General features: G+C 41.1%; 1 protein-coding gene across 5 annotated transcripts in view; it reads right to left on the bottom strand.

Annotated features, from left to right (window-relative positions):
* LOC133512855 (cadherin-4-like) overlaps positions 1-24679 on the bottom strand; it is a 374466-nt gene that overhangs the window by 162138 nt on the left and 187649 nt on the right. For all 5 annotated transcript variants that reach the window (XM_061842843.1, XM_061842868.1, XM_061842853.1 and 2 more), the window contains one exon: positions 17956-17979. In XM_061842843.1, the coding sequence (XP_061698827.1) occupies positions 17956-17979 (24 nt within the window). The remainder of the gene's footprint in view (positions 1-17955; positions 17980-24679) is intronic.

Here is a 24679-nt window from a genome sequence, read left to right on the forward strand (position 1 = left end):
AACACAATGCAAATATTGATTGGGACTTTAGGGGGCAAGTCTGAGTACAAGTCCGTCTTATGTGGCCTGTAATTGACCAGTTACCACTCAAAGGGATTCAGCTAGGTTCGGCTTCTGAACAGGATAAGCAGTAAAGAAAATGAATGGATGGATGCATGGATACATTTGGGTTTGATATGTAGTCAAGGTCATTTTACCGATAAAGAGTGTTACCCCACATCCCTTCTCATACTAGCGCAAGGGTTGCAATGGAGTATGGTACTAAATTGACTCAGCACTTTTTTTTTTTGGTAATTTTCCATAATTATTCCTCTTATCATGCCTTCTCAGGATGTTTGAAAAGATGAAACAGCAGCTGGTCAAGATGACCAGTGAATATTTTTGACAGGGTACAGAACCTAAACTCCAGATAACCTACTGTGATAAGCAAGTGTGAGATGTTTGAGCCACAATTAATCTTAATAACCGGGGATGACAGAATGGAAAATCTCCCAAACACATTTCTCTGTTCAACACTTAGGGAGTTTTTTCCTCAGATTATATGACAGAAGGTTGGATTTTAATGATATAAACAGGCAAATTAAGATGCCGTGCACAAGAGGATTCCACCCATTCTTTCTCAACACTGTTTACTCTGTAGAAACAACCAATTTAGAATGTGAATCTTTGCGATCCCTTGACAAGTTCCGCAAGTTATAATGAGTAGGCAGGTGTGTATGACAGAAATAAGGATTTTAACTGTCCTAAATGTTTGAATTCATCCTAATATTAGACTTTTGGACTATTTCCTTTTCATCAATTCGTGGCAAGCTCTTACATGAAGGGGTAGAGCATTAACTATTTATATTTGAGGCTTTTTATAGCGCTTTGCCCTTGAGATTCATAATGCCTCTCATATTAGGCGTCAGAGAAAAAGTTCAAGTTTTAATAAATAGATCTTAAAAATTTAACTGATATTAATAGTGCCAATTAATGGGCACTAAGTTATGCATCAATTTGATCCTGCTACAGTGGAAACTATTATCGCAGTCTCCTCTATTCAAATATGGTACAATTCATTCATCCATTCATCTTCCGCTCCACTTATCCTGACTAGTTTCGCAGGCATGCTGGAGCCTATTCCAGCTATCTTCGGGCGAGACGCGGGGTACACCCTGAACTGGTCGCCAGCCAATTGCAGCTAGGTACAATACAAAACGGCATTGTGTAGGAAAGCGTACGTGATCCATAGCATTTTACATGTTAGTCATAAACAATTCACAGAAAATTTGTGTCACATAACAACAGGTCCTGTCCTTCCGTTATTGTGATGGATGAGTAATATTGTCAACTCTTTGATCATTCTCTCTGGAGTGCCAGGTCAAGCAGTTTGTTTTAATCAGGCACAAGTCAATCATTTTGTTTTTGATCAAAAGGAAACAATGCAGTATGGTCATCCCATTCAGGACATTAACATGAACATCCCTGGTATCAACGTATAAAAGCCATGCAGGCTCCTTAAACTAGAGATGTATTTCATACACTAAACAAAATATAAATTGAACATTTTTATTTGCTCCCATTTTTCATGAATTGGACTCTTCTTCTCCGGCTTTTTCTTTTGACTTTTCCCATTATGGGCCGCCACAGCGTGTCATTTTTTTCCATCTAAGCCTATCTCGTGCATCCTCCTCTGTAACACCCACTGTCCTGATGTCCTCCGTCACGACATCCATCAACCTTCTCTTTGGTCTTCCTCTCGCTCTCTCTTCCTTGGCAGGGCCATCCTAGTCACTCTTCTACCAATATCCTCACTCTCGCACCTCTGAACATGTCCAAACCATCAAAGTCTGCTCTCTCGAACCTTGTCTCCAAAAATCCAACTTTGGCTGTCCCTCTGATGAGCTCATTTCTAATCCTGTCCAACCTGTTCACTCCGAGCGAGGACCTCAACATCTTCATTTCTGCCACGTCCACTTCTGCTTCCTGTTGTTTCTTCAGAGCCACCGTCTCTAATCTGTACATCATGGCCGGCCTCTCTTCTGTTTTATCGACTTTGCCCTTCATCCTAACCGATACTCTTCTGTCACATAGAACACCAGACACCTTCCACCAACTGTTCCACCCCGCTTGGACCAGTTTCTTCATTTCCTTACCACACTATCCATTGCTCTGTATTGTTGACCCCAAATATTTGAAGTCGTCCACCTTCGCTATCTCTTCTCCCTGGAGCTTCTCTCTTCCTCCTCTTCTTTTCATGAGTTGGACTCCAAGATCTAAAACTTTTGTACATAAACAAAACGCTATTTCCCTCAAATATTGTTCACAAATCTATCTAAATCTGTGTTAGTGATCATTACTCCTTTGTCGAAATAACCCATCCCACCTGACGGGCATGGCATATGCAAGATGCTGATTAGACAGCATGATTATTGCACAGGTATGCTCTGGGCTGGCCACAATAAAAGGCCACTCTGGAATTTGCCGTTTTATCAGAGTACAATCATCCTGACTGCAGGAATGTCTACCAAGGCTGTTGCCCGTGAATTAGACGTTCATTTCTCTACCACAAACCATCTCCAAAGGCGTTCCAGACAATCTGGGAGTACATCCAACTGAACTCAGCACCATGTCTAACCAGCATCTTGATAGGCCACAACTGTGAGGTGGGATGGGTTATCTTAACAAAAGAAAAATGCTCACTGACACATACAGTATTTATACAGATTTGTAAACAATGTTTGAGGAGGAATGGCCTTTTGTGTATGTAGGAAAAAAGTTTAGATCTTGGAGTCGAGCTCACGAAGAAAGGGGAGCAAAAACAAAAGTGTTTCATTTTTTCTTTTGTTCAGTATAGGTGACTGGGAGAGTTGAGAGGCATGTTGCCGTTGTTTTATGGAGCAGGGCCATGAGCTTTGGTAGCTTTTGTAATATTGGGAGTAATCTGTCAGATCTCTTTTTCTGCTGCTGCCACATTGTGACTTGTGGGAGATATAGTTTGAATCCCCTTTGTGCTGGACTACTTACCATACCCCCACTATTTCCTTGCAGGCACCAAAGGGAATGCGTCTTAAATAAACACTTTTGTGGTCTAATTTGTGATGGGATTATTCTGTTGTAGCTTTCTCTCGTGAACATGACGCAGGAACTGATGGTGGAACGAGAATGAAGACAGAGCAAGTAATAAAGAGAACAAGCCGGAGAAAACAAAAGAGGGGTTAAAGAAAAGTGCCTCAAAAAGAAAGTGAGTGTCTCTGCTTCATTGCCCCTGTGATTCCCAATGAAATTGATTCTCATACCTCAAGAGATATCCCATGTCCCTCTTCTCCTTGGTCCTGGTGCCTCTATTACATACCTGTCCAGAGAACGAATCTACACATTACCCAAGAGTACTGTTGATCGTGCCACACATCAGTGTCTCCTGGTGCTCAGGGACGTGGCAAGCCCAGTGCAGAGATGGTGGAAAAATAAGACAGGGTAGATAGATGTGGGAAGAACAGTACAGGAAAGAGGAATGATCCGGGACGGCAGTAATGGCTATAAGAGATAGGCTAGAAAATGCTATAGAGGCTTTCTCTGCACACATGAAGAGATTCTGGAAAGATAAATTGTAATACCCTTAAATTACTACAGGCTGCCCGGACTAAGAAATCAAGACAGAACACGTAGCAGATTACAGTGATTATTGATAAAAATGATAACGTGTTAACTGGTCCCAGTACTGTGTTGGCGAAAAGGAAAGCCTGTTTTGAGGAGTTAGTAAGAAAATGAGAGGGGAGGAAGAGTAGAGGAGATGATTGTTTCAGACTAGGAAACAAATGATAAGTAAAAGTTAAGTTACAAAGTCACTGAAGAGGATGATAACTCAGAATGAGTTGGTCCTGAGTTGTTCAATAGAGTTCCAGTGGGTCAGAAGATGGTTTGGGAATGTATGAAAAGTGTGCCGATCCCAATTTTAAAAACAAGGGTAAAGTGCAGAATTCTGGGAGCTATAGAGGAATAAAGCTGACGAGGCATACAATAAAATCGGAAAGAGTAGTCAAGGCTTCACTCAGGATAGAACTGAATATTTTTGAGCAGCAGTATGGTGCCAAGGAAGAGTACCACAGATGCTTTATTATCCTTGAGGGTGATGGAGAACTTAATTCAATAAAACACTTTAAGCGATGCATACACTGTAAATAATATTGAACATAAAATTGAAGCACTGTGCTCGGGAAAGGGTAGTTCACCTTGCTATGAGATAGGGTAGGTTTGCTGGGGCTAATGTCCCTCTGATAAGGCGGCGAAAGGTACCCGACAGGCATCAATAGGATCCAGGAAATGCCAGGGCACAACAAAGTAAGGGATAAATCAAGGTCTTGTCCAGAAAAACTGCAATATCTCTGTGAAACAGAATGGGGTACACTCCCTCACCCCACTAACTGTTTACTACAGCTGTTACTTTGATGTGCTGGAGAAACCCTATGAGAGGGTATCTAGAGACGAACTGTGGGACTGAATGAGGAATTCTAAGTAGCACAGATGTACGTTAGAATACTAAAGGGCATGTATGACAGCTGTAGGATAGTAGTTAGGTATGCTGTGAGGGGAGTGGAGGGAGAACAGTAAGGTTACAGGTTGAACTCCACTCCCAATGTCTCTGTCCATGTAAACACACATCCACAACCAGACACGCACATGTTTTGCAGTCATTTTAAACAATCGGAAGTGGAAATGACAAAAAGCCACAATAGCTCAGGTGCACTGAAGAAAAGAGGAATCATACAAGAGGACAGAAGTATATTTAACACAAGCTATCCCACTGAAAAACAAAAAAAATATGCACAAGACAAATTGTAAATTTGGTAAGGAAATAACGATGGCTTAAAAAGTAAAAAACTGAAGAAAAAAAATAATTCTCACTTAACTTGAATAACAGATGTTTGAGCCACAGTGAATGCTACGCTAGAACAGTGGGATTTTAGGCTTCTTCCCAAAACTGCACAGAGGGAGACAATCATGGCTGGTTCTTGTGCCTTCAACCATTCTCACGGAGATAGGTGTCACTTGTGATGAGAACAAAAGAAGCCTCTTTAAGAATTGGAGCTTTTTTTTTATCAGAGCAAAGAGTTACTACTGACTGAGGTGTCGATAGTACACACCAGGTTTTGATTCCCACGGTAGGGGGAGGGTTAAAGCAGAACTGTAGGCCGGAGGAAAGAGGAAGTTCTTATATGTGGGCCCTTATTTTGTAACAGGGTATGACATCTCTGGCCCACATGTTATAGTAAAGCCCTAAACCATGATCAAGCATCCCTGACAAGAGTAGCCTTAGTGTGGAAGGCTGCAGCAACAGTGCACGATAATAACACCCGGTGGGAAGCCCAGAGACAATTTATGTAGAAACCCTACGATGCCCTACATTTTTTTTTTTTTTTTTTAAATCATGGGACATTTATAATTCACAGAGGTACCTTGAACTTCAACCACAAGCTGGTTTGTGACACTGGTCTGACTTGGATTCGTCACACATTCCCCCTCATAAAAAAATCCTCATAAAAAAAATTCAATAAATTAGATTTGGAATAACTAGTTCCAGTCTCCAAACTTTCACTGCCACTGCTTTCATTCATTTGCTCGAATGCACCTTTATGTGCACATGCGCAGTGACGTGACAGGAAAGGCCAGGATTGGTCAAACCAACTGTCAGTCAATACGTGGTTGACGTATTGAGCACACCTGAATCAAGCGACAGAGTGGCTGACGTCTTTTTTTCTTTGTCACGCAGTCACGTAATCAACTAAAATTGCCTTGTTTATCGCGATCGAAGCATTGAGCACCCCTGCTATAAATGTGATTGTGAGTCTGAAAGGTTGTTTGCTTTTGCTCATGTCAAGCACATTGAGTTACCTTGAGTAACCTTGTGTAGGAAATGCATGACATAAATACATTTGCTTTACTTAACGTATGATTGTGGTTTCTTTTAAAAACAACCAAGGTCAGATCAGTCTGAAAAAACAAGGATCTGAACGTGGTCCCCTGAGGTCGCAGGCCATGTTCTCACAATCCTTGCCTCAACTCTGGCTAGAATTATTTGCTGTAGTTGTAACAAATATGACTATAAGAGAAGAAGTTGGGTTGGGAGACGCAACAGATTGAGTGTACCTGGAATTGTTGCACCCGGGGAAAAAGATAACAGCCTTTTAATGGGATAAAAACATCCAGTCCCATTCCCAGAACCTTCTTATTCTGGATACCTCAAGGCAGTGCACAGCAGTATGAGTATGGAGCCAGTCTAATCCTTCTGTTTCACCTCTTTGCAGTTTCTCAGAACATCTCAGCTCCCCAGACGCCACCTCATGGCTCTAATTGCCTTCGTCTGGTATGGCGCACTGATGAGGAATACCTAATGGATGCCAGCTGCAACAACAGCATTAAAACATATGCAGGGGACATTCATATCTACGTACACTCTTATGTCATTGCATACACAGGTGAATAAATCAGTAGATGCAACGAAATTTAAGATGACTTCCAACACTCTTTGTCTCCCTTTTTACTCCACAAAAAAATATATATATATATTGGTAGACACGTGTTGGAAGGGTAACGTGGAGCAAGTATCATCACATCTAGAAAACGCTGTTCTAAATGATATTTTTGGTATTCCTAATTGTGTATTTTGTTGTAAAGGGTCAAACATCCACCTTCCCTTTGGGATTAACAGTGTTATTGATGTATTTTTTCAGTGTTTTTTTTTTTAAATAATGATTTCAAGAAAATAAAAGAGCTCCAAGGTAATTAAATAATGTTTGCGGGGCATGTGCCCATTCCCAAAGAGAACCCCCCTTCCCTCTCACCCTGCCGACAACTTAACCGAGCCATCAGATGGCTCAATTCATTAAATGAATTTCAGAAGATAATGTTGTCATCTCACGCCAATCCAGAAATTCCAAGAAAACTGCAAGTACCTCCGTTTAGTTTAGAAGTGAAAATCAGTATGGGGGTGGTTATGTTAATTAGCCCACCTGTTTTGCAACAGTGAGAACAAAGTTCAAAATGGCTCACTGACTCACATTTTACAAAATAGACGGATAACTAAAGATTTGCTTGCCTGTTGCCCGGGCACTCACTCCAGAGACCCAACTATTAGTATACAAACGTTAAAAGGTAAAATTTCCCAAAATATGTCCCTTCTGTATTTTCCGCACTATAAGCCACACCTAAAAGCCTTTAGTTTTCTCGAAAGCCGACGGTGCGCCTTATAATCCAGTTCGCTTTATATATGGATCAATATTGAGCCTTTAGTGCAGCTCCATCTAATGGATGCATAATGTAACCCCAGCCTCTTCTCTAGCGTCTATTGTATAATCTTCTTATAATCCGGTCCGCCTTATAATGTGGCGCACCTTATATATGGAATTAGTTTTAAAATATGCCATTTGTTGGAGGTGCGGCTTATAGGGCAGAAAATACAGTAATTTTACAGACAGATTGAAGAGTGAAATGCAAAACCCCTATGCAGTAAACACACAAAAAAGCGAAATGTAGGAGGAGTAAAAGCAACAAAAAGGAACAAAAAAAAAAAACTTGATATAGAGGGGTGGTGCGGCTGTGAGGTGTTGACTTGGGGAGCATGATCATCTTTAGCATTTAAGCCTTGAACCTTTACGGGCTGAATAAGAAGGCAAGTCTCCGATTTTTCTGAGGGGCATAGCAACAAGACTGACTGAAGATCAGTCAAAGAAATGCAACAGATCCCTGTAGCAGCTGTCACTGTAATTACCTCCCACCACTGTTATCTCCAGCATCAATTCTATGGTAATGTGCCAGGTGATAGTGCTAGTGGCTGTGTGTGAATTCTACTTCCTGCTAATGAGCATTGGATTTCCATAGAGACCACAAATGTCTTTCTGTGGTGGGTATGGACCTTTCTTTATGTGGAGTTAAGATGTGTATTGTATTCATGCCCTTGTGCATTTGTGCCAGTCTAGATTTTAATGGTCTGTGCAGTGTTTACTGTTCAGATATTTCCACATGAATTATTAATGGTTGATGGGGGGTTTTGCACTAAGAATTAGTTGAGGATATACCAACTGCGCCTACCTCATTTCTTGGGTGCAATGTTTCTCTGCGGAGCAAACAAGCTAACTGGAAAGTTGTGTAGCATTGTGTAGCAATTTGTTATTTGGGTTTCTCTTGAGTGCTTTTAGTCTCCTCACTTGAAACATAATCCTAACATGTGAGTTGGTTGAATTTGTCCCCGAGCTGCGCTTTAACGGCATGTTCATCGCAGTCATCTCTTATAAATAGGCAGATCCTAAGCGTCCATTTTCAAAATCCTTCATTTGGGACAGAGCGACATTCCCAAAGAGACATCTTAGATTGGTACATTGAAGTCTAAATTGCTCCCTAACACAATGTATGAGGAGCCGTCTTTTATAGATCATCATGCTGGTTCAACGATAAACAAGGATTCTTTTGAGATACAGGAACACAGTAGGCTGTTGGCCATAATATCTATGGGAGTGTAGATGGCTCTGTTTGTAAGCCATTGTTGATCCATCCATTCATCTTCTACCACTTTACCGGGTTGGGTCGCAGAGACAGTAGCTTTAGCAGAGATGCCTAAACTTCCTTTTCCCCAGCCCGACCCGTCACAGGAGGTGCTGAGACAGTTCGACACAGCCGTCATCGAATTAGTACTGTGTACCTCCATCACAGCCTGGGTTGGGGCTGCCAGAAAAAAGGACAAACTCCGACTGCAACGGACGATCAACACCGCTGAATGGATTGTCGGCACAACACTACCCACCCTTGAAGACTTGCACACTACTCAAACTAGAACCAGAGCAGGCAGGATCCTACAGGACCCTCCACATCCTGGCCACCAGCTCTTCCAGCTAAATAAAATGATAAATGGAAATCTAAACTAGCAAGCATTCAAACATTTTTCTTCCCTCTTGCAATTAAGTCATGAAATTCTTGATCACCGAACCTACTATTTTCTGCCTTGTGCCGTTGTTGGGACTCAGGATTAGTATTAGTAACATATACCGTAGACTATCACTCGATTCGTCACTTTAAACTGCATCCTTTGCACACTTGTCATTGCACTGGTCAACCTGAACGGTGAACCGCGAATGGATAAGGGCACTCTGTATAATCTTAACATAACGTGGGGGGTTGACGCACTCTAACTGCTCTAAATGCTAGAAGACTCTGCATCTATGCACAACTGAGACTTCTTCTTCTTTTCCTTTCGGCTTGTCCCGTTAGGGGTCGCCACAGTGCGTCATCTTTTTCCATCTAAGCCTATCTCGTGCATCTTCTTCTCTAACACCCACTGTCCTCATCTCCTCTCTCACAACATCCATCAATCTTTTCTTTGGTCTTCCTCTCGCTGTTTTGCCAGGCAGCTCCATCCTCAGCACCCGATGGTGATGAAAAGTGGATGAAGGCAGCAAACCATAATGTGTACAGTTAGTACACATTATAGGGACCTGTATAAGTGCAGGGACCTGTTTGTGCTTTGTGATCACATTTACAGTTTCAGTATTTTGCCAGATTTATTTTTCATAACCATGCGTCTCAAGAATGTGAGTGCTGAAAAGAGGGTGATGTCTAGTATGCCCTTCTTATGCGTTCGATTTGGCAGACAACGAACACATTTTCAAAAAGGGAGCCAAGTGTGCTGCAACCTCTTTCCTTGTAAAATTAAAGATTAAAAAATATAAAATTACACATTGTGTGTTTAACTGAAAAACATCAGTCATCTGACTTAAACCTTTAAATAACTCATATTTAAGTATAAATATTGCCAAAACCTACATAACAATACTTCCAGGAATACAGTATATTTTTTTCTGTTAAAAATGGCGAATAATAATGCAGGTGAGTTCTGACAACATTGTGATACATGCATTATGTATGCATGTATATGTATGTATGTATGTATTTATTATAATTGCGGCACACTGGGACAACGCTGGCCTCATAGTTCTGAGGTCTGGGGTTCAAATCCTGGCCCCCACGCAACATTAATTGGACACTCTAAATTGCGGGTGAGATTGTGAGTGCGACTGCTGTCAGTCTCCATGTGCCCTGTGATTGGCTGGCAACCAGTTCAGGGTGTACCCCGCCCCCTGCCCATTGACAACTGGGATAGGCTCCAGCACTCCCCGGCGACCCTCGTGAGGATAAGCGGAAAAGAAAATGGATGGATGGATGGATGGATTATATAGTCCCATTTTTCTTTTTTATTATTTAACAAGTTCCAAAAAATCTCTTGGTGTTTTTGGTAGGGTCTGAATGTATTATTGAAATGTCCTTCAATTTACCGGGAATAGTGATTTAAAGTCGATTTTTAATATGGTACATGAAATGTGAGTCACTTGCGAGGCCATAAAATAAATTAAACTAGTAAGTCTATACAACACCATATTATGGCAGGTCAAAAATGTAATTTTAAAACTTTCCTTGAAACTAAATTATTTACACGCAGTGTTGAACGGTTTCAAAAAGTATTACCCACTGCCGTGTACTTTTTGTTTTTCTCGTGCTTATGTGACACTCGGCTTTCAAATCACGGCATTTCAATTAGGAATTCATTCAATGAAAAAAGGAGATCATTCTAGCATTTTAAAACAGCTTTCTTGTTTAAACAAATGAAATCATCCAATGAAGGCTAAAGCTGCCGCCTCCTGACCTCAGATAATTGGTAGAAGATAAATGTAATAAATAAATGTATTCTGCTACCTCGGGGCTGTGAAAAACGTGTACTTTCATTCTAGTATGGTACGTAATATGTAACTGCCCCTCCCCGTCTTTGGCCATTGTTGGCTGTTTTCAGCTATGAGAACAAATGGCACACCCTCCAATCCTTCGGCGTCAGACACACACACACACACGTTATTTGGTTTATTGCCACAAATTTTGCAATTTCACAATGTTTTATAGTATGGCAGCTGGTTGTACTAATAGTGCGGGCACTGACGAGAGCTCCTCTAGCTTTCCAAGCTATAAAAAAGCAATACTAGACCAGTGGACTCTCGAGAGTCGATCGGCAGGGGGGAAGTTGCACATCTGTGGCTGCTGCTGAGCGAGTCTAAGTAACTTTTGAACCACTGTGTTTTCAGAAACATTCAGCAGAACGTTTTGGATACAAGGGCATAGTTCGAGCAAGGCCCAGCTGTAGTGACAGCGATTTCCCTTTCGATAGTCATGTCATGTCAAACCAGGACACCGGCTTCCACGATAATGGGAAAAGCAGCACGTACTGTACATGACACGGGTAAGGACTTCTTTGCATGTACACACAGATATGTATGCACAGGCACACACACGTGCACAGCGCACAGACCGTTATGCGTCTCATATATGTGATGATAGGCACTATATGACACTGTCACACAGGCCCATAAAGGTAAGTGATGGAGGCTGGCCAAGCCTCGCGCTCTGATGAATGTTGAACGGCTGGCATAGCGTACATCATCCCGTCACCGCCACACTCACATATGTTTCTGAATGAGAGGGAGATAAATAAGGCCACACCACCATGACAATGAATGAGTGCTCACTTTAGTTGGCTTCTGTGGATCCATTTCTGGCCTGATTTATTTTGTCCATCCAAAATATTCAACGTGCCTGCAGTTATGGCAGGAATATTTTTAAAACTCTGCAAGTCTCACACTCGTATTGCTGGAGAGAAAAATGTTGTGTTGTTGGTGTCCATACATGACTGACAGATTTGAGTTTGACGGGGCCGCCTGGGCCGAACAGTCATGGGACCTTGGGGCAGAGAGTTTGGACATAAGCAAAGAGACTTGACAACACACTGTGTGCATATGAATTTTATATCTTCCTGAACATGAATGATAGATATAGAAGAACATTTTTGCCCACTGTTTTCCCAATCTTCTGCTTTTTCTTTCAGCTTATTATGTTAGGGGTCGCCACAGCGTGTCATCTTTTTCCATTTAGGCCTATCTCATGCATACTCCTCTCTAACACCCACTGTCCTCACGTCCTCCCTCACAACATCCATCAACCTTTTCTTTGGTCTTCCTCTCACTCTTTTGCCTGGCAGCTCCATCCTCAGCACCCTTCTACCAATGTACTAACTCTCTCGCCTCTGGACATGTCCAAACCATCGAAGTCTGCCCTCTCGAACCTTGTCTCTGAAACATCCAACTTTGGCTGTCCCTCTAATGAGCTCATTTCTAATCCTATCCCACCTGCTCACTCAGAGCAAGAACTTCAACATCTTCATTTCTGCTACCTCCAGTTCTGCTTCCTGTTGTTTCTTCAGTGCCACAGTCTCTAATCCGTACATCATGGCCGGCCTCACCACTGTTTTAGAAACTTTGCCCTTCATCCTAGCGGAGACTCTTCTGTCACATAACACACCAGACACCTTCCGCCAACTGTTCCAACCTGGTTGGACCCATTTCTTCACTTCCTTACCACACTCACAATTGCTCTGCGTTGTTGACCCCAAATATTTGAAGTTGTCTTCTTCGTCTGTTGTTTCTTCAGAGCCACCGTCTCTAATCCGTACATCATGGCGGACCTCACCACTATTTTATAAACTTTGCCCTTCATCCCAGCGGAGACTCTTCTGCCACATAACACACCAGAGACCTTCCGTCAACTGTTCCATACCCCTTGGGCTGTTTTCTCAATCCATCTGTACTAATCATTAGAGATGTGTGTATGTGAGTGTGTTACAACTGTTGAAAATCCAAATTTCTGCTCTGCTCCGTGTTAGACTGAAGGGCATGGAGTGTTCCGATTTCCGATAACCTTTCCTTTTGTTCCCGCCCATTAGATGATTCATCCAAGAGCTTGTTTTAACATGACCTCATGCGTTAGTTTTCTAGCATCCCTGCTGTATGCACACCCCCAAGACATCCTTTATCCCACAGCACTGCCCCTCCCTGCCTGCCACATGAAGTATATTTATGGCACCTGTGCCGCTGTCTTTCGAAGACATCCCTCTAATTTCATTTTGAAAATGCCAGCAATAAATTTATCAAATGGACTGAATTGAATCGGAGTCACACGCACATCCATCCGTCACACGCTGTCCCCTTAGGGGACTGCGGGCGTAGTTAAGCACTGAAAAAGCTCTGCCAGCACCAGGAGAAGAAAGTGTTGAGAGAAATTCTGGTGAGAAGAAAAAACACCCAAAAAACCAAATGAATGCACTCGAGGATCAGGATCCATGTGCATGTGCTTGAATGCATATGCATGTGTTAGATTTAGTGGACATTTGACTGATACTGTGTTCACAGAGGTCAGTGTTAATTCTTCAACACACTCTTGATGGAATGTGAGTCAACCACTTGAAATGTTGATGTGCTAGAACAGTAATTGATCAAACATAATCCAAGTTAATTGATTGTTTTGCTCGGTTTGCATTCTAAATCCCACTTGATTCATCAGCCGATGTGGGCTTCATCCTCTCCCCTGCCTCAGGTTCACACGCTCTTTGGCCTGCCATTCCCCTCCTGTTTCTCACTTTCTTATCCGCCGTACTCAAGTTTGAGACCTTTCCCTCGTGCTGTAAATGCCTTTGTCCCTGCGCTCCTTTACTTTCAGCCCTCTTTGTATCCGCCTATCTTTGCTTCTCTCCACTTCACGTTTATCACTGTGCAGGTTAAGCCAGGCATGAGTAAGGGTAAAACAGCTTAGTGCTAACAGGGTTAATGAAGTCAGGCCCTATAATTCCTCCAACAAGGATCAGCGATGCTACTCTCTCAAGCCTGTCAGCATTTAAAGATCAGATGAAATTTTGCACAGAACTGTGAAAAAAAACCAACAATCTGAGAAGCAAGACTCTCATGGATCCATAATCCAGACAAGATGCCAATATCAAAACCCAAGTCCAATGAAGTTGGGATGTTGTGCTGAACAAAAGCAATGATGATAATGATTTGCAAATCATGTTCAAACTATATTTAATTAAATACATATCAAAGACAAGATATTTATTGTTCAAACAGATAAACATTGTTAGAATGTTATGGCTGTAACATGTTCCCAAAAAAGCTGGAACAGGGTCACGTTTACCACTCTTTTACACCATTTAAAAAAAAAAAAAAACATTTGAGAACTGTAGGTGGTATGTTTGTAGGCGGAGGTTTTTTGCTTTTCTTGCTTGATGTACAGCTTCACCTCTTTCAGCAGTCCATGTTCTCCGTTGTCGTATTTTACGCTTTACGCTACATATTTTCAATGGGCAGGCAGGTCTGGACTGCAGGCAGGCCAGTCTAGTATCCACACTCAAAACTGTTGAAACACGTGCAAAATGTGGTTTGGCATTGTCCTGCTGAAATATGCAGTGGTGTCCATGAAAAAGACGTTGCTTGGATGGCAGCATATGTTTGTCCAAAACCTGTATGTACCTTTCAGAAATACTGGAGCCTTCACAGATGTGTAAGTTACTATTGGCACGAACACAATCATCACAGATCCTGGCTTTTAAAGGTTGTGTCCAAAGCAGTCCGGATGTTTCGTTTCGTCTTTGGCCTGGAGGATACGGTATCTTCAATTTCCAAAAACACGACGAAATGTGGACTTGTCGGACCAGAGAACACTTTTCCACTTTGCATCAGTCCATCTTACGTGAGCTCGGGCCCGGAGAAGCCAATGACATTTCTAGGCATTGTTGATGGATGGCTTATTCTTTGCGTGGTTACGTTTTAAGTTTTACTTAAGGATGTATGGCCTCACTTTGAAAATTAAATGTCTTAATAGTGTATTCAATTAAATATAGGTTGAAAATGAGTCACGTTCTGTTTTTATTTTTGTATCACTTGGGTGTGTAACTGCCGTGCATATACTTCTACCACTTTGGTGACTTACGATAACAAGGGATGATGTTGTGGGGGAGATGCTGTTGTGCTTCCTGACAACTCTCAGGTGACTTTGAGCAAGGCAACCCCATCCACAGACTATAACAAAGTGACAGGGGGAATACCCTGCATGTGATAAGTTCATTGAGCAAGCAGTGGATGTTAAAAAACAAGTTGGATATCAAATTTTCTTCCTATTAATGTGATAGGCATGTATCTCGAACGTCAGAAAACATTTTTTTATTTTCTTTGTTATAAATTGCACGATTCTCTCTGATCAATTTTAAATAGTTTTACCCTAACCTAAGCTTCAGACAACCTGTCATCCTTCCATTTTCTATATCTTATCCTTAGGGTCACAGGTAACTTGGAGCCTATCAGTTGCCTGGAGAGAGGTCAGGTACAACGTGGACTGTCAGCCAGCCAATCAGATGGAACAGGGTTTTGTTTTTTTTTATCATTATTATTATAATGTGGGAGGAATCTCAAGTACTAGGAGAAAACCCACCCAAGCACATGGAGAACATGCAGACTTCACACGGGACGGGCTAAAACTAGATAAGAACCTCAGACCTAAACCATCATAGGGTACTCTAATATGGTACTCAATTAAGAGGACGCTTACTTTAGAACAATAAGATTCAGGTAAAGTAAAAAGTACCCCTCCACATATTTACTTGAGTAACAGTAAGAAAGTGCTCAGTCATGTAACAACTCAACTAACACGTAACTTCTGATTTAAAAAAAAAAAAAAAATCAGAGTATGAACTTGAAATAGAATAATTAAGAAAAATAATATTGGGAAATCCACACACACATGCTACTATTTCACTTTTAATCAACATAAAAACCAACAACACTTGCATTAGGCCCTCCACAAACATGACGTAAATGACTTCATGAAGATTCTGTTTGATAACCAAACTTATTGATTGCTATTGTGGCCGTGTGCGCATGCATCTTTGTACATGCGTGTATGGGGAGAGATGTGGCTTCAAATGATAGATTATATATTATTACATAAATTTGCAGATTTGAATAATACACGTGAATATTGTGGATTTGAAAAACACATGCAAAAACATTTGAGGCATATCTCTGCCCCAAAGGATAGTGAGTGAGCTAAAGAGAGAGTGAGAGAGAGAGAGAGGGAGAGAGAAAGAAATGCATCTGCAACTTAGAGCAAGGTGTTTACTTTAGTTGGAAGTGACCAGACATATCCACTTATAGGCACTCACAAATTAAGAGCAACATCTCAAAGCTGTTGTTTTTCCAGAGTCTGTGAAGTAAACACTGGTGCGGCGGCATCATCCCCCCCACCACTTACAATGCGTTCATCTGACTGCCTTGAGCAGTCTAACTGGTGAATTAATGTAAAACGACATTAGTGATCACCCTGGGTTGTCGTTGATATTGAAGTCTGACTATATATTGTACACACTAATGGATGAATAAATGTAGATAGAGAGTAGAAAAAAAAACAACTAGCGAGGGACATCAATCAATGTAGCGGAGTAAAAGAATGGATTCTTCTTCACATAAATGTTCAGGTAAAAGTAAAAACGAGTTTATTCAAACTACTATCAAGAGTAGAATTTATCTCAAAGTGTTTCCTTGAGTTTTACTACCCACCTCTGCAAGTAATGAAACACTTTTGAATGATCCAATCTTAAACCTGAAGCATACAGTGAAAACAATTTGGAGATGCGACCTTTCTGTGTCCCAGTGCAAAATACAAGGTGTTTGGTGTGGATGAACATTAGACGTCCACCTGATCAGACCCATGACATGCGCTCGATGCACAGTGATCATTAACCAGGCGTTTATTTTGCCCTAGAAAGAGCTGTAAACTCATTTCTTATTGACATCCAGATGAAAATCTCAGTTATTTTCAGCACAGCGTGAACCAGGGATGTGGGAAGATCTATTCTTGAAGGTCCTGTATTTTTTCTATTTAGACATCTGCAGAGTGACTATAACATGGAGTTACTTCTAAACGTGTCAATCTTCATTAAAAAAAAAAAAAACACCTTTGGTGTGTCATTTGAGTGTCTAGAAAAGTCCCCTGTTGTGTATCCACTTTGTGCATGTTTGGCTAGGACAGCTAGAAGAAGAAGAACCACTTATGAGAGCACACATGTTTACTATATTGACAGCGCCGGCTCAGGGGCAGAGAGGTTGGCTGAGAATTTCGTTAATAACGTAGATATGATCAAGAAATTCAAATGACCGGATTGCAGGCCTCATGGCAGCAAAATGTCTGGAACTCGGGAATATGTGGATGATTTTAATTCGTCTTTCACAGGTTTATTGAGGCGCCATCAAGACAATATTACATCCCAAATACAAATAACAAGTTGGTTTGGCAAAATATGCGCCCTCTATGTGTGAGTGCGAAATGAAATTGTTGGGTTAGGGGGTTGTCAGGTTTCCAGAAAGAAAGTTGATGCTGAGTGTTTACCTGTCAACTTACAACCATACAAGCAAAGGGTTCTTCTCTCTAAATCTCTGAAAAGCCCTTCTGCACATCTATACCTAACATTTGGTTTGAGTGTGCAGTTGAATGTTGAGGATGAGCAGGAAAGAAATTATATGGATGGGTTTGGATGGATGGAATCACAAGACATGTTTCAGAGAGTATTCCTCCAAATGTCTGATCCGTTCATCCCTCACTTATCGCGAGGATTAGGCTCCTGACCATCCTCAAAATAGGTGAAATCGATGAAGTAACGAAAGGGGGGCTGACCTAATTCTGACTTTTTTTAATGTTTTTTTATACATTTGTCTTATCTCCATGTTGGGACAGAACACAATTTGTTTAATCTTGATGTTACTCAAAGGTCAGAGTGCAAGGATTTTATGATGGTCGCTTACCAAGTAAAAAAAAAAAAAAAATACAGTTATTTGAGCAAAACTACCTTGGGCCGATTTGAAGACCAGCTCAACACTGTGACTGTGACAGCATTTGCAAGAAAACCCTGTGGTCAATATTTCCCTGCATTGTCACTTTGTGGTTATAAATTTGACTTCCTAAAAATCAGGTGGCAGTTTCTTCCTTCACAATGACACAAAAACATACAGTCACACACCATGCAAGGCCTGGCGGCACACATACTGCAACTAAAGGCCGTCTTACCCTTCTGTGATGACAAACTGGCACCTGCAGAAAGACAGAAAACACAACATCAATGAGTCATGCTGAAGTATATGAGCATAATTTTGTCAATATCCAAGATGGGGAGAGGAATGTGTTTTTACTTTAGAGTTGAGCCTGAACAAACATTTAAAGAATAATCCCACCAAAAAAAAGGAGAAAACTCTACATTCATCTTTCTCTATTCAGAAGTGAGCAACCAGGTGGAGCATGTGAGCAAACACGTGGAAGAGGAGCCTTAAGTGCTAGAGAGACGAGAGTGGTCAGACCCCTGGAAACCCTCTATCTCTTAAACAATTCACCCCAAGCACCCTTGGACACCACTGAAGAGCACTGAAACAGAGCAAATCAAATCCGTTCGGAAAGCATTTTAGACTCTTTCTCAAGGCCTACATTCCATTCACAGCCCGCAGGATGTGCTCCTGGGTAGATAATAATGCACCACTGCTCTGTTTTTACAATACAGAGGCTTATTTTTTAAGACAACATCCAGGGGAGGGGTGTGTGTGAGGACATTAGTAATAATAGTAATAATAATAATAATACATATAGCTCTGCGGGCTACATTGAACGTGCTAATTTAATACAACGTTGAGATTTGAGTGTTTTGAAGTTAACGTACAATGTTTGTTTGTGGACAAAATGTTTGGCAAGGACATAGTAATAAGAGAAAAAAACAGACATAATCATGTTGTGTGCACTTTTTAAATTGAACATTCAAAAAAAAAATAAAAAAATAAAACCATCACAAGCATTTCAGTGCTCAGGTTCGAGACCAAACGGCCACAGTCATGAAAGGGAAGAGGCTGCATAGGGATGGATTTGTGGTATACCAATGCATGCAATACTCCTAAGCGTTACCTAACTGCCATAGAAACTATGATGGCCATTATGAGTCTTTCTGTTGTAGAACTGGACCGAAGGCTTTTGACATAGTTAGCTTATGAGGTGTTACAGTGGATTTGTGCAACTGTCCATTTGGATTCATAATAATTTTAAAGTGCCACTGTTATGATATGCATGATTTTTAGTATGTTATTAATGAAAAAAAAAAACGCAGCGACATGGACCCTTGGGTTTTTCCACCACAAAACATGATTTTGACATATACAGCTTTTTGTAACTCCCGCCATGAAAATCCTCTCGAGGGATTTGTTTTTAACAAGAAGGAGGAAGTGACGTACATGGCAGGACCCCCCTCAAATGGACTCGTTTGTTTCTATTAGTTTTACCTCCGGGAAGGTAGCTCGTTGTTCCTTCGTGTTAGCCAAAATGCCGGCTCGTTCCATTGCTGGACATTGCTTGAACACTCGGGGGAATGGGGGAAGATTTACACTTCATAAGTTTGCAAGGGACCCGGTTCGTTTTGAAAAATTGATTGCACGGGTGCAAAGGATGAGAGCTTCGTGGGTTCCAAATGACAAGTAGGTGTGTATACAGCTACTAAAAAAAACAAAAAACAATAGTTGGGGGCGGGGGCGCGTAAACCATAAATCAGGGTTGCTAAATGTGTTGATGTGTGGATTGGAAGGCTTCCATGCAGCAGCCGCTGAATGACGGCCTCCGCAGGCCTTGTGGATCTTCCAAAGCATTTTCTCCAGGGATTACTCCCAAATTTCCAGAAGATGCATGATAAGATGATTGAGTAAATTGTCAATTTTGCGAGGGTGAAGGGTTGTTTTTCTCTGTGAGTCTCTATGATTGTCTGTTTTTTTTCCTCTTTGTACCATGTCCGACCATTCCAGTATATTGCCCACATCTCACATGCACCATCAGGAGCACAAACTGTGGACAAGCATGGCAGACAAGGGCAAATCTTATTCTTGTCAGTGACTTCGTGAAGGAAAAAAATGTGAGCAAATGTCGTGGCTTTGGCATGCCCTGAAAACACTTCCTTCTTCTCTTTGTCCCGGTTTGTCGTGTCATAGCCAAGACGCCACACTTCGCAGCTATATCAGGAGCAAAAAGTAAATGTATTTAGAGCCTAATATGATGTGAATGTGTGAGTGACGTCCTGATTCGCCCGCGTGCCCGTAGCAGTACCCCTTGTGGCTCGGAGAATTATGTAAAGTAGGCCATATGCCAGCACAGGTTTCTACATCCCAAAAGGATGCATGCGAGCCGAATCACGTTTCAGCAAGCCTGAAGACAGAAAAGTTTTTATATAACTTGAAAACTCATCCATCCATTTTCCGTAGAGCTTATCCTCACTACGGTTGCGTGCGTGCTAGACTTTGGGTAAGAGGTGGGGTACACCCTGAACTGTTTGGCAGCCAATCCCGGGGCAAAATCATAAAATTAAAAGAAGAAAAATACCCTGATTGTTTTTGCATCACTGTCGAATATGAATCAGTCAAATATGATTTTATTCTAATGAAGTCAACCGGCATACTGTACGAACAGTAGTTCCAGCCGTATTTTTAATTGAGACAGCAAATCAGATGTTGTTCAACCATCTCGACATTTACAATGTTCAATTAGCCTTTAAAATAACATCATTGAACATAATCTGAATGAGTAGAGCCAAAGAAAGATCATAAAAAAGGAAGTATCCCATTTAAATCTCAACAACTGTCAACTTGCATTTGCGCTAATTACAGTACATACGTGGGACTCCAATGCGGCAGAATGTGTGATTTGAGTGGCTGTGTAATCAAAATGCTCCAAGCACTGCAAGCCCAAATTAGTACGGAGTGCTGAGTGACAGCCACGGGGAAACTGTTTGAATTAAAATGAAGAATATAAAAACTTAAAAGTCCTCATTGGTGCCTGCACAAATCAGCAGCTTTCCCTCTTATTCACGGGAATATAGTGTCACGTGCATTAAGTGTATTAGTGAGGGACCAGTTGAACCAAAGGATTTACGCTGGTGCAACAGCTAATTAGTGAGATAATTATAATCAAACACTGCCTTGTCATCCCTTAAAAAGGTTCACAGATAAGGAAAAAATCATTTACCAATGGCACTAGTTAAACTGGATTTGTCAATGTTTTCCATGTACAGTACGTTAACTTTGATTTAGCATGGATGGGTGATCTGCGCACTTGTTTTTGACAAGACAAAGCGTTACTGTGATGAGTGGAAGGATGGATTCATCCATTCTGGAGCAGGAGCCTAAACCAGCTGAGGTCCCAGCCACAATCACTTTTGGGATTCAATTACAGACCGCCTCGGTGATAGTCTGCTATGTGAAATACAGTGCTACACAAATAATGGAGCAAGATGGATTTGTGAATCTGGCATCTCACAAATCTGTCTCTCACATTAGGACAGTGATGCTTTCAAATATCTCAAAATATGACACAATATAGCACAAACTGCTATGTTGCTCAAAAGACTTTATACTAAAAGACTACTCGAGTCAGCAGTGTTTTTTGTCAGCACTTTTGTTTTCCTCTTACATGCTTGCCATCTGTCAAACATGCACATCAAAACAGAGCACACAAGCTTTCCCGTCTTTTTCCCCCCCACTAATGATGTGTTCGTTCTACTTGTATCTAAATAAAAAATAGGAATTTGCAAAGGAAGCGATTTTATATTATCTTGTGATGAGTGATGATGGCTGGCATTGATGAGAAGCAGCACATGTTTTAGATTAAGCCAACTCTTGTCTCGTCTTTCTTCTCTTCTACCTCACTGGGAATCTGTTTTTGACATTTATCAACCATAAAGTTTACTTGACCTTCCTGGAAAGACACTGTTTGTTATGTAACTGTATATGTAATACACCCGAAAATAGAATTGCATTCATGCACATTTACTCACTTGTCTGCTACAAATTCTATGCATGGAAAGAAGAGAACTCAACAATTTTGTTTTAATTGGTCCCTGTGTTCATTAAAAGGGCAACTTAAAAGAGATATCAAAACTTTGTTGTATTTTAAATGTCCATATATTTCTTTTTTTGTGAGCTGCTATTTAGTTAAATCCATGAATAATACCAAAATGAAAAAGGAAAAAGAAACATTGCACCTGCCTTGGTGAACTCACTTATTAGGGTTACTATTTTTATCGTCTTTCATGTTACATGCTCGCCAATGGACCTTTCCGATGGCGATCTTAAACTCCGCCTCCTTAGCCATGTCCCCACAAGAATACAAAATGGCAATTGAACAGAACATGTTTGAAGTCGATTCTCTATCGCATATTACAGATAATATTGGGGTATGTCTTTGCCAAATGCGTCAGACTTGTCTAACAGAGTTCTTCAGAAAGGTCTCAACTATTTCACGCAAGGATATGTACACAGAATTAAGAATTTTGGGCAGAGCAGGACGCAATGTGAGAGTTACAGTGAAACGTTGCCGATCGATGCAAAAAAGTTTGACGCCTCACAAACTTCATATTGAAATCCAACAGGATAAAATAGTGGAATCGTACTGCGCATGTAAAGCAGGGTGAGTACTTTTTACTTGGAAAGATCATGAGTAATATCATTGTTGTCTTTATAAGAGAGTGGGTGTATTCATTTGACTTGGCTCGTAATGGAACCCAGTGCTTTGTCTTAAAAGTCTGATGTGATCCAAATAGGCAAATGGACATTTCTCTTGCATGACATGGCGCATTTACGTATTGCTAACCCGACTCTTCAGCATAAAACATTCCAGACTTCGTTCAGCAGGTCAGTGATACGCTAACAAAGTGAAAGTTGTTCTCCAGCAATGTATACAGCACTGATAAAAATTCAATCAAACTCTGAGAAGATACTTCTCCCTCTCTTACTTTCAAACATACAGCCTTGTGTTTGTCGATATTGTCCACATTTAGTTGTACGTGCGCTCTTCCGCAAGCCTTAATCCATCGTAGACACTTTGTCAACTGTGCTTTGGAAAATGAATCAACCGGGCCCCTTGTAACCTAGCCGGATATCTTTCATCAGAATTGCACGTTCCCCAAGCGCATCTGAGGACCATTTTCTTCGTAACATTAACTTTTCCAAGCGCACGCTACTGACAACTAGCATTGCTTGTGGGACAATACGGCGAGAGGGCCGTGTCAAGCCAGGGTTTAAGACAATGTGGCTTTCTGATTAGCTATTATTGTGTGAATGACTGACAGGTGGGAAAGGTTAATTCTTGCCTGCTTTAGTTACTATGAAAACCATACACTTAGTAAATACAATGTACTGTATGTGCCCTGAAATTGGCTGATGACAAGTTCAGGGTGCACCCCGCCTCCTGCCCGTAGTTAGCTGGGATAGGCTCTAGCATACCCGTGACTCTAATGAGGATAGGTGGTGTAGAAAATGGATGGAAAACAATTCTACAAGGAAATACAACTCCTCGAAAATGAAAAGTGTACTGCGATAAGTGTGACTACGGCAAAAAGTTGTTTTCAGGTTTTCAATGGTGATGCAAACTGCCAAACAGCAATTTATCTTTTGCATTCAGCCAATACAATTTGATTTGTCAGTGTTTCTTGAATGATGAGATTGACTTCAGGTTATTAATCTCCAAAACTGAAGTCTGTCAAAAAGGTGGCAAAACCAAAAATGTTTAAATGGATTTTATCAAAGGGTGAATTCCAATATTTCTAACAAGACGTTTACCTCATTTGCACATAGCAGTGTTGTTTCCATGGAGGCAAACAAAGTGTATATTGGTATGAGCCAAGGAGAGCAGCACACACTCAAGTTACCTTTTGCACAGGGAATGCTTTCTTGCTCATTATATACTAATGAGTTGTCTATTAATGAAAATGGAAAACATTTATTTTCCGAGTACAAAGGTTTCAAATGGATTAATTACTGCACTCCAGCAGCAAAATGAAAACGGAAAGTGCTGCATCAGTCTTGTGTGGCACACTACACATTAGCCAACCGTTATCGAAGACTGGCGTATGGCCCTGGGTGACACAACAAGGAGCAAAAACTGTTTATACGAGCGAGTCAAACTTGACGAGAAGTGCACTTTTGCCACACTCTTAATTACAGGATGCATTTGTGTACTTAGATTTATAATCAATCATTTTGACGTTTGTTTCGGTGTCAACACAACACACTCGTAACAATGGCACCATCTTCATCATCATGTTTGAAATAAGGGCTGCATTGCGTGATCCAATCAGCCTTTCCAGTCGTGATTGTTATACAAATCGAAATTCACCAGAAAGCGCTGTTCTCCGAGTGAATGCCTGCTGAGTGAGGAGCGGGCCACAGTGGGTGAGAGAATACATAACTCAGCAGAACCATGATGCAAAACTGTCACAAAGGGATGCGGCCCATGAAACAATTACCGTGGCAAGGAAAATAGGTAAAATCAACAACAACAAAAACTGTACAAGAAGAGTGCCCAACAACCGATGTGGAACAGCACCAGACATGGCTCATTTATCACTGGGATGAAAGGACAGAAATTACAACTGTTACTTTTTCATTAAAATGCAGACTATTTTATTTAGAAGAGAATTGACTACTTCTTTATGGATCTCTGCGACAACTAACATGCCTCCGACAATTAAAAACACTTTCCTAGCCAGTCAAATTAATTTTAATAAAGGGGGAGAATGCTGGATGACTTAAAAAAAAGCAAAATGTAAATAGAAAAGACCAAAAGTCTTCATAGCGGTGAGTGATTCACACGTGCCAAATCCAATCTGGCGACCGTTTTCTGGTGTCTATTGCCTCCCACTCCCGCCAACTCCATCTTAAGAAAATTGCTCCTCCCACTGATTTTGCATAGTCACAAGTTGATTATTTTCATTATA

This window comes from Syngnathoides biaculeatus, chromosome 2 (genome assembly GCF_019802595.1).
Source record: "Syngnathoides biaculeatus isolate LvHL_M chromosome 2, ASM1980259v1, whole genome shotgun sequence".
NCBI lineage: Eukaryota > Metazoa > Chordata > Actinopteri > Syngnathiformes > Syngnathidae > Syngnathoides > Syngnathoides biaculeatus.